This window comes from Pinus tabuliformis, chromosome 4_1 (genome assembly GCF_031772625.1).
Source record: "Pinus tabuliformis cultivar Carrire ecotype Pingquan chromosome 4_1, CPIR1, whole genome shotgun sequence".
Lineage (NCBI taxonomy): Eukaryota > Viridiplantae > Streptophyta > Pinopsida > Pinales > Pinaceae > Pinus > Pinus tabuliformis.
Genome location: NC_142303.1, coordinates 321,884,412 through 321,893,894, shown reverse-complemented (window position 1 = coordinate 321,893,894; position 9,483 = coordinate 321,884,412). Strand labels below are relative to the sequence as shown.

At 33.5% G+C, this 9,483-nt stretch overlaps 1 protein-coding gene across 3 annotated transcripts; it reads left to right on the top strand.

Moving 5' to 3' along the window:
- The first annotated feature begins 2,804 nt into the window (after positions 1-2,804).
- Positions 2,805-8,565, top strand: LOC149175589 (fatty acyl-CoA reductase 2, chloroplastic-like). 3 transcript variants are annotated; one of them, XM_089422896.1, is made up of 11 exons: positions 2,805-3,671; positions 3,762-3,865; positions 4,167-4,366; positions 4,539-4,639; positions 4,725-4,953; positions 6,827-6,988; positions 7,076-7,157; positions 7,562-7,657; positions 7,799-7,831; positions 8,076-8,170; positions 8,274-8,564. In XM_089422896.1, the coding sequence occupies exons 1-11, from the start codon at positions 3,275-3,277 to the stop codon at positions 8,455-8,457; spliced, it is 1,683 nt and encodes a 560-aa protein (XP_089279022.1). In that variant the 5' UTR covers positions 2,805-3,274; the 3' UTR covers positions 8,458-8,564. The 3 variants fall into 3 exon arrangements, with proteins under 3 accessions (XP_089279022.1, XP_089279021.1, XP_089279023.1); XM_089422895.1 differs by having other exon boundaries at positions 7,562-7,831; positions 8,274-8,565; XM_089422897.1 differs by lacking the exon at positions 7,799-7,831.
- Positions 8,566-9,483: the final 918 nt, after the last annotated feature.

Sequence of the window (9,483 nt, the reverse complement as noted above, 5' to 3'; positions counted from 1 at the left end):
TCCTAGAAGGTGTCAAGCAGCAACAACAACAAAACCACAAAGCAATCAAGCATGCAAACAATAACAAAGTCAAGTTTGGGACCTAGGATGACTTCAATAGAGGCACATGACTAGGAGGCTATGAATATTTTTCCCATTTGGAGTGTGATTCAAAAGCATAAATTTGAGTCCACAGATTTCTTTCCTAAACCGAAGGGGTCTTGGGATTTCCTAAAAGGATTGAATTCCCTCAATTAAAATATGTATAAATTAGTATTTCTCATGTAAATTCAAGTGTCCAAATTCTCAGAGGGACTCTAGGTTTTTAATATTCTTGGCCATGTGGCACATTGTAAAAAAAACAAGTAATTGGGATGAGTTATTTTGTAACCCTTAGTGAGGAGGAAAAATCCAGGAAATTTGCTAGGTAAAGTGGCACTATCTTCTAGAAAAGGGACAGATGAAAATTTACAAGAGGACTATTAGTTACAACCTCCATGACGTAATCTAGATATTTTTTATTAGTTAAAAGGTATGTAGGACAAGTTGAAGTGAATAAGGGGAGAATAGGATTAGATGATAGGATATTGTTGAGAAAAGCTAATGGGGCTAAGAAAAGTGCAAGAGGAAGAGAGGAAAGGGCCAATTAGTAATGTAAATAGGGCCGGAATAATGTAAAAAAATGTTGTTAATAGAAATTGTATGATTGTCCTCGAACATTGCTGTCTCATCCATGTGTTTCAAGTGATATGATTGATTCTTTGTGAATGTTAATTTTATCATATTGTGGAATAAGACTATGTACGAGGACCTGCTAAGCCTAATAGGTGAATAAAGGGATGCACAAAGATTTAGTGTAGCAAAGCATACCTAAGCGATCAACTTGATGAAGGAACTATCATGGCAAACCAATCAATGATCCAGATTCGTAGGCTTATCTTTGCTATCGACGATGCAATGTCGGTGCATATTTGAGGTTTTCAAGGGAAAACCTTCTATTAACGACTCTAAGAAAAAGGAATAACATCGTTAATTGAAGTGTGTACTGGTATCGAGAATGTGGGAAGGTTTGTAGTTGCGAAGATATGAATCCTTAGAGAGGTGAGATCCGGGATCCCGTCTTGGGATCTATCCAATATCTATGATGAAAATAGGAAAATCTGAAGTTATACATTAAGTGTCATTGAAGGTGACGTCGACCTAACGTCTATCAGATAAGAACGATCATTGGTTGACTTGTAATTCAATGACATTCCCTAGATCCGAGATTTGGGTGCCTCAATCAGCAGCGTCAGTTTCACGCAAGAGGTAAGCACCCAAGAGGTTTAGATTTGAACATAAAGTGAATTCGCCAAATAGGCATGGCTAATAAGATATGTGCCATTTGGATAAGCTCGCGTCCTTGTGCTTGATGTTAGAGAAATCCATGGAGTTAAGGGCTACAAAAGTTGAAGTTTACACATAAGCATGTCGTCGATTTGAAGTGGAGGAAAAGTCCTAACCCTACACGGAGTTCCACACCAAAGCCCATAATCAAAAAATTGGACTGGTTTTCTCATGGTGGTTTCTAGTTTCGGACACCCTTTGTTAACTCGGAACAGACCAGGGGGCCTGGGATGAACCAATGTCGTATGTCGGACCCATATTGGGTACACACCACAGTCATGTCATTTAGAGGTAGCGCCCTTTTAACGACGGTCCCATGGAAAAAGTTTCGATACCACATCCCCTCTCTCGGTTAAGTCACAGTAGACTTGTGGGCCTCCGGATAAAGTTGGGCCATTGATTCATCACGCCCGCAACCATGTCGTTGAAAGGAGGTTGCCCAATAATAGAAGGCAGGCCCGATAGCACTCGGTAGCGATTGTTGGGCGGTCCCATCAATAGACGGCCCAGACAGACGAAAATATTTTTGGTAGTACCCCACTGCCCACAGGTAAAGCATTCAGACTTGTGACTGTTGAGCGGCGAGCGTTAGGCGTCCCCATTAGTAAATGGACCTGCCAGGCGAAAAAAATCCCCCACAGTTCTGGGTTCTATCTAGGCTTGGATAGTGAAGTCCAAGGGAAATTTGGCACAAGGGAGGGAGAAGATAGAGCAACAAAGAGGAGTAAAGAGACACCCCATTATGAAAAACAATCACATAATTAAAAATGATTTACATAGTTAATAAACATAATAAGTATTAATTTAGTTAATAGAGATATTATTATTTTTATTTATTTAATTTTAATTAATTTAGTTAATAAATATATTATTATTTTTATTATCTAATTTTAATGTTATGGTTAAGATACTAAATTGGTGTATAAGACATTTTTGTTTGTGGGGATTTGATTGCTAAGTTTATGAAGGCATGCATATTCTACCTTTTTGATTTTGAAACTGTAATTTCTTAAGAGGAAACACATGCTCTTAACTATTAGGTCTACTCAAACTCTATTAATTTTAAATGACTAAAAATTATTGATTATTATACCTCACTTTTAATTATATAATTATGTTAGTATTTATCAATTATAAGTAAATAAACACTGTCATATAATAAAAAATACTTAATATAATCCATAGAAGTGATTGATTTTAAAATTTTGAAAATGAGGTTATTAATTTTGAATAGAAAAAAATGGTAGTTGATCCATGTATACCAACCACCTTTGATTTTGATTATAGGATTGGGTTAGCTATTATCGTGTTATTCACAACCTTTGATTTTGATTATAGGGGTGCGTTACCTATTATCATGTTATTAATGTATGTTATAGGTAAGAAAAATCAATTTTGAAAACTAAAGACTACTATAAAATTGAAATGTAGAAAATGGCTAATCCAATGTATATCAATCATCTTTAATTATGCAATCGTACTATGAAACAATATGGAAAATGACTAATCTAATGTATATCAATCGTATTAGGTAAACGTATTGAACCAATGATTCGTTGCAATTGTAAGTAATTATCCGTAATTATGTGATTGTGCTGGTTATTATTGTTGTTGTTGGTATTGCGGTTGGCTGTATTTTTATAACTTTTCTTTAAAGTATACATTCATTCATTGCTCGTAGTTATACCTGCGTTCTGTGAGTTGATAACGTGGTCACTCCGCATTCATTCATTGCTCGTAGTTATACCCGCGTTCTGTGAGTTGATAACGTGGTCACTCCGCAATTTGCCGTGGACAAAGTCTATATATATAACAGATAGGTCAGGGGATGTCTCGGAAAACAACACAGTTTCAGCCTTTTTTTAAGGTTGTGTGAATTAATTTCTCTGTAAAATTGTGTGGGTCTATAATGGGTTTATCACAAACATTTCTAAGTTCAGACTTTTTGTCTCCTAGTTATTTGCATAAGAAATCAGAACTGCTCCCTCCAGTCGACAGGACCATTCTGCGGCCCAGCTCCGCACTAATAAATCAAATGGGAAGTAATATATCGAGAACACTTAATCGATTCTGCGGCTCAGGACCAGAAACATATGGGTTAGCATTGAAGAGGGGAAAACATGAAGCGTGTACCTCAAAAGGCACTTTATTGAACGAAAGATGTGTATTACGGGAGGCCACAGTTGCTGCGAAGGATATTGAGCGCACTGATAGAGCTCCATGCATGGGTATGGGTCTTGGAATTGTAGATTTTCTGAGGGAGAAGAACTTGCTCATCACAGGTGCCACGGGTTTTCTGGCCAAAGGTATGGGGCACCTCCTCAACTTATTAATTATTCTCAGTTATATACTTGGTAGATTTAAGCTTGATCACGGTCGTTTCTTTATATGTGCAGTGTTGATAGAAAAAATTCTGAGGATGCAACCAGATGTGGGAAAGATGTTTTTGATAATCAGGGCTGACGAGTCCAACTCTGCGTTAAATAGATTGATGAATGAAGTATGACAAGTACTTTTTGTCAGTATAATTTTATGAGAAACAAAATTAGATGCAGTAATTTTAAAAAAATTAGATGCGGTAATTTTATCTAACATGATAAACAAAATTAGATGCCAGAAAGCATTCAAGCAAATTATCCTTCTACCAATTCACAAAAAGAAAAAAAACGAAAAAAATAATAATTACATGAGATAGTAGGTTTCCCAATCTATTTATTTATTTTAGAGCAATTTATTTTGACATGTTGATAATGCAGACTTATGGCATGCTGAGTTCAACCCTAATGATATGTGAAAAGTAGGTTCTGAACACCGACTTATTTAATGGGTTGCGTGAAATTCATGGCAATGGATTCCAAGATTTCTTGCTGAAAAAACTGGTCCCTGTCGCGGGCGATATGACGAAAGAAAATCTGGGAATTGAAAAAGATATGGTCGATGTGCTCAGAAAGGAGGTGGACATTATTGTCAGCTCGGCGGCCACTACAACATTTGATGAAAGGTATATATATATATATATAAGCATTTTCTTCTAACAAAATTCTATGTTAGATTTTCATATTATACAAACAGTTTCAGTGAAAGCGAGAATCCAAAGAAGTATGATTCTTTTGGCTGTACATTTTCATGTTATGTCCAAACTGCTCACCGTAGATACAATTAAAATCATACAGATATGATGTGGCCTTGGAAACGAACACAAAAGCAATTATTCGCCTTCTGGAGTTTGGCAAATGCTGCGAGAAATCCCAACTTTTCTTGCACATCTCTACCGGTAACCCATCGATCTCACTCGCGGTTTCTGATCTCATCATCGGTCGGGCTTATTTCTGATCATGCTTCATTTCATTTCATTACAGCATATGTCAACGGGCAGAGAGAAGGTCGATCATTGGAGGAGCCTTTTGAGGTGGGGTACAGTATAGCCAGGGAGAAATCAGCCTCTGTTCCACCTCTGGACGTCCAGGGAGAATTTCATTTAGCAAACAAAGCTCTCGAAGATTTTGAGAATGAATTTTCAAATCTCCAAAGCTGCAAGTTGAAGAAAGCGAAAATCGCTCAAAGGATGAAGGATTTAGGAATGGAAAGGTGATGTTATGAAGATAGTTGTTAATCTTCCTTTTCGATGAAAATGTTTTGTTTTTTTTTTTTTTTTCAAAAAATCTAGATTACTGTTTTTTGAAATAGAATAAAATTCATTGTTTTAACGTATTAAATATTAATAGTTATCGATAGGTTTTTGAAAAGAGGTATGAACATATTATTTTTTGCAAATTAACATATTTTATAGATATATTTATATTAGTTTTATTTAAATAATTGTAGTTTGAGGTTATGGTCTAGTTTGAGGTTATGGTCTAGTTTAAGGTTATGGTTTAGTTTGAGGCTATAGGTTAGTTTGAGTTTATGGGTTAAGTTTTTTTCCATTTTTATGGGTAAGGGTATTTGAGGTCCAGTTGCTAAAGCACTTGGTTATTGGAAGGTCATGGGTCAATTCTCATGGAGGCCTTTGGGGATAGGGTCTAATTAGTTTCGTCGGGATGTCATCCCTTCAGTTGAATATATCTAGATATATCTAGATTTCCCTTAGAAAAAAATAATAATTGTAATTAATATTTTTTATTTATTTTAGCATATGTCTATTTAAATTTTGTACATACTAAATTTCAAGAAGTGTATGTCTAGATTTCCCTTCCAAAAAAAATTTAATTGTATTTAAACATTTTTTAATTATTTTAGTATAGGTCTATTTAAATTTTTTATATACTAAATCTCAAGAGAGATCAAATATGTTAAGTGTGAACCTTTCTTTGAGTGCAAAAATTGAGATATTATTTTTCTTTTGAGAACATTCCTTTCGATAATTGTTAATCCAACATTTGCCACACTCTTTGACTTGTTAAATGTGCAAAACTCATTGATCTAGCTGGATGTTAATCATCATCATCATCATATAGAAAAATACTTATTGATAATATATATGGTTTTTTTTATTAATTAACTACCTTACATTATATCATAGTGTACAAAGCTCAATACCTTTCCTTTGCAATATGGCATAATCCATGGGGTGGATTTGGCCATCCATAATTGTAGTTTATCTATGAAAATAAAAGAAAGTTTCCTAACCAAAAACATAAAATAGGAGACTTGTGGTTACATCATTCAGCTAGAGACTTTGCCAAGGTTGGATTTTAAAAGTTTGGGAATCCTAAAGATTGATGTCAAGCTCATGGTGTCCCTCAATATGGGGTAAATGGGCATTTATCGTGATCTAGAAACAATGTTGGTTGGGTTGGAGGCTAAAGCCCTCACAATTAACTTCTAGTCTAGTAAAGCTCTAGAAGTTTACAACCTATACCAAGTTACAAAAAACTTTAATTTCACATTATTTAGATTACCAATTACTCTTTCCCAAATATATATATATATTATTTTGAAAAAAAAAAAAAAAACAAAAAATTTAATATAATATGCATAACTTTAATTATATATATAAATTTTAATATAATTGTTTATTTACCGATACACATATAAATAATCATTGTTTTAATTTATAAAATAAAATATAAATGATTTATGTTTTTAGATATTAATTAGATTTAATTTTTTTTTAATATGATATAATATAATATTATGATTTTTTAATTAAAAAATATTTATAATTTTGTTAATTTAAATAAAATTACACTACAGTAAATTGAATTAATTTCACTTACTATTTTATTATCACATTTTAATTTTTATTAAATTTAATCGATATCATGTTTTTATGAGAAAATTACGTAATTTTAATTCCCATCTTTCATATACTTTTGTAATGACTTGAATGAGTTCATGTAAAAAAATCTATATCTTCTTCTGTATTTAAGAATTTAAATTAATTATTAAAATAATAATAATAAAAGATAAGCTTAGAGTCAAATTCCTAATAAAAAGTGATTGAAACGCTATTTTTCAGAGCAAAAGCATTCGGATGGCAGGATACTTACGCGTTCAGCAAAGCAATGGCGGAGATGGTAATATGTAATCACACCAAAGATTTACCCGTAGTTATTGTTCGTCCCAGTATTGTTGAAAGCACATACACTCAACCTTTTCCTGGATGGATAGAAGGCCAGAGGTAAGTATCATTATTGGCCCATTCTCACACAATATTAATATATTACATCATAACAACAGCTAAATCAACTATTCCACTTACCTGCAGAATGATTGATCCAATCGTTATGCACTATGGTAAAGGTCAACTATCTTGCTTTTTCGCAGATCCAGATGCTGTGCTCGATCTGGTGAGCACCTCTTAACATTGAAAAATATTTTTTTATTAATTTTCAATTTGTGTGGAGTATTTCCATACTATTTAATAATAATAAAAAATGTTAGATTAGGTTTTTTATTATATTTTGAGAATGAAAGTGAATGGTTCCAAATTTTTATTTCATTATTTAAATAAATTAATTTGATTTTTCTGGAGTTTCTGTGCACTATTTACTTCTCTGGATAAATCAAGTCTTCCCTCAACAAATAATTTAAAACCTCTGCTCAAAAATCTAATGTGATTGATCCAAAAATACCATTATCTAAACATTTTTTTTTTCTCTTAAATGTGTTATTTGTTTTGGTTGAATTCAAATTCTAAACATTTTTTTTTCTCTTAAATGTGTTATTTGTTTTGGTTGAATTCAAATTGCAGATACCTGTAGACATGGTTGTGAATGCAACTTTAGCAGCCATGGCCAAACAAGCAGGAAACCGTGGGGTAAAGGTTTATCATGTTGCTTCTTCCGTGGTAAATCCCCTAACCATTCAAGAATTTTTGAAAATAATATTTGAACATTTTAAATGTAATTCATACATTGATCACAAAGGAAACCCAGTAAAATTGCTGAAGCCATTGACCTGCGTTAATACTATGGAGAATTATGGACAGGCTCTGGACACAACTGTTAGTTCACTAAAGAACGTAAGTTGTAACGATACTTTGTGTTTCTTACTAGTCTCTAGTAATTTAATTATGTATTTTGGAATATACTTTGGAATATTTTTTAAATTTGATGAATATGAGTGGAATTTGAAAAGACTGTAAATTTTATTTTTAATAGGATCTCAGTTCAAAAAGTAAACTAGTTAATCAAAAAATTATCGATCCACCAAAATAAATTAAACTGCATGAAATGAATCATTGCAAACTGATAGTCATCTTGCAGATAGCCGGGTTATCTAGTTCATCTACAAAATATATGTTACAGCGATTGAAGCACCTGGCCAAGATCTACGAGCCATATTCATTCTACGAAGGAAGGTGAATTATGTGGAATGAAGATGAAATACAAATTTTTGTTTTAAAAAATTTAATTGGTAATCACCCAGCATACGTTAATAATTTATTTAATATATTTGTGCAGATTCGATATCTCCAATTCTGAAAAACTGTTTCAAAAGCTCTCTCGAGATGAACGAGAGAATTTCGGATTTGATGTTAAGAATATCGTGTGGAAAAATTACATCGCAAATATTCATATTCCCGGATTTCGTGAATATGTCTTAAAAGGGCGCGGTACAGGAAGCAGCCTCACAAAAATCTATTAAAGCACTAAATTTTAAGCGGAATGTCAATGTAATATAAAAATAATAAGATACTTAGATATACCAATGTATTTAACGAAAATAATTAAAAGAATTTCCAGCTTTTGTTATACTTTGACGGAAAATAATTATATGAGATTCTATATTTCGACAACCGAGTAATTGTAAACCAGATTGCATTAAGCAAACCGATTTTAACGTATACAATGATGGATATGCCACGTGTGTTTATCCCATCAACGGTATTGGAAGTTTCTTAAATGATGTTACAAATATTTTTCCTATATTTGATATTTTGAATTGTTTCAATAAGGGAGGCTTGTCAAGGTTGGTTACATTTTTAATGTACTATTTGTTTAATTTTATTGTTATATTTTTTATTTTATTAATTGTTGTATTGATATAGAAAATAAAGTTGTTTAAATGGATGGAAATAAAAGATTTTATAATATGTAGATATATTTTTATTTCATATATCTATTAAGTGTAAAAGAAAACTAACTATATTTGATAAATAGATAAATAGCAGGTTAAGAGAATTTCATTTTGAGTAACATATAAATAAAATCTTCAAATTGAACAAGACATGGACCGGATGGCGAGGGAGGGTTTCGATCCTGGAACCCTAGGCCCTAGGCCTAGGTGATGCAGGACTCTGCAGAATGACACGCAGGTACGGGGCCTGCAGAGCTGGCGGATGCATAGAGCCGTGTCTATCTGCGTGGGTCAACGGTGCTATTGACGGCGGGCTAAAGGAAACTTCCCTTTCAGGCTGGCGGTTTACCTGTCTCGGTTTAGTTGATGCGAGGGCGGTTTCATGTTTTTCAAGCCCGTGAAACTTCCTTGGAGTTTTGCTGTCCCGGTCTTGCATAAGCCTGTTCTTTTTGCCTGTAGGCGGTTTTTTCAGCGTCTGTCTCGGGTAACGGTTGCAAGGAGGCATTGCTATTTCCGGCATTTAACTTTTTACCATGGTAAATGCAAATGAGTCGGTGGAGCTGGACCCATCCCCTGAAGATTTGCTCACGGTAT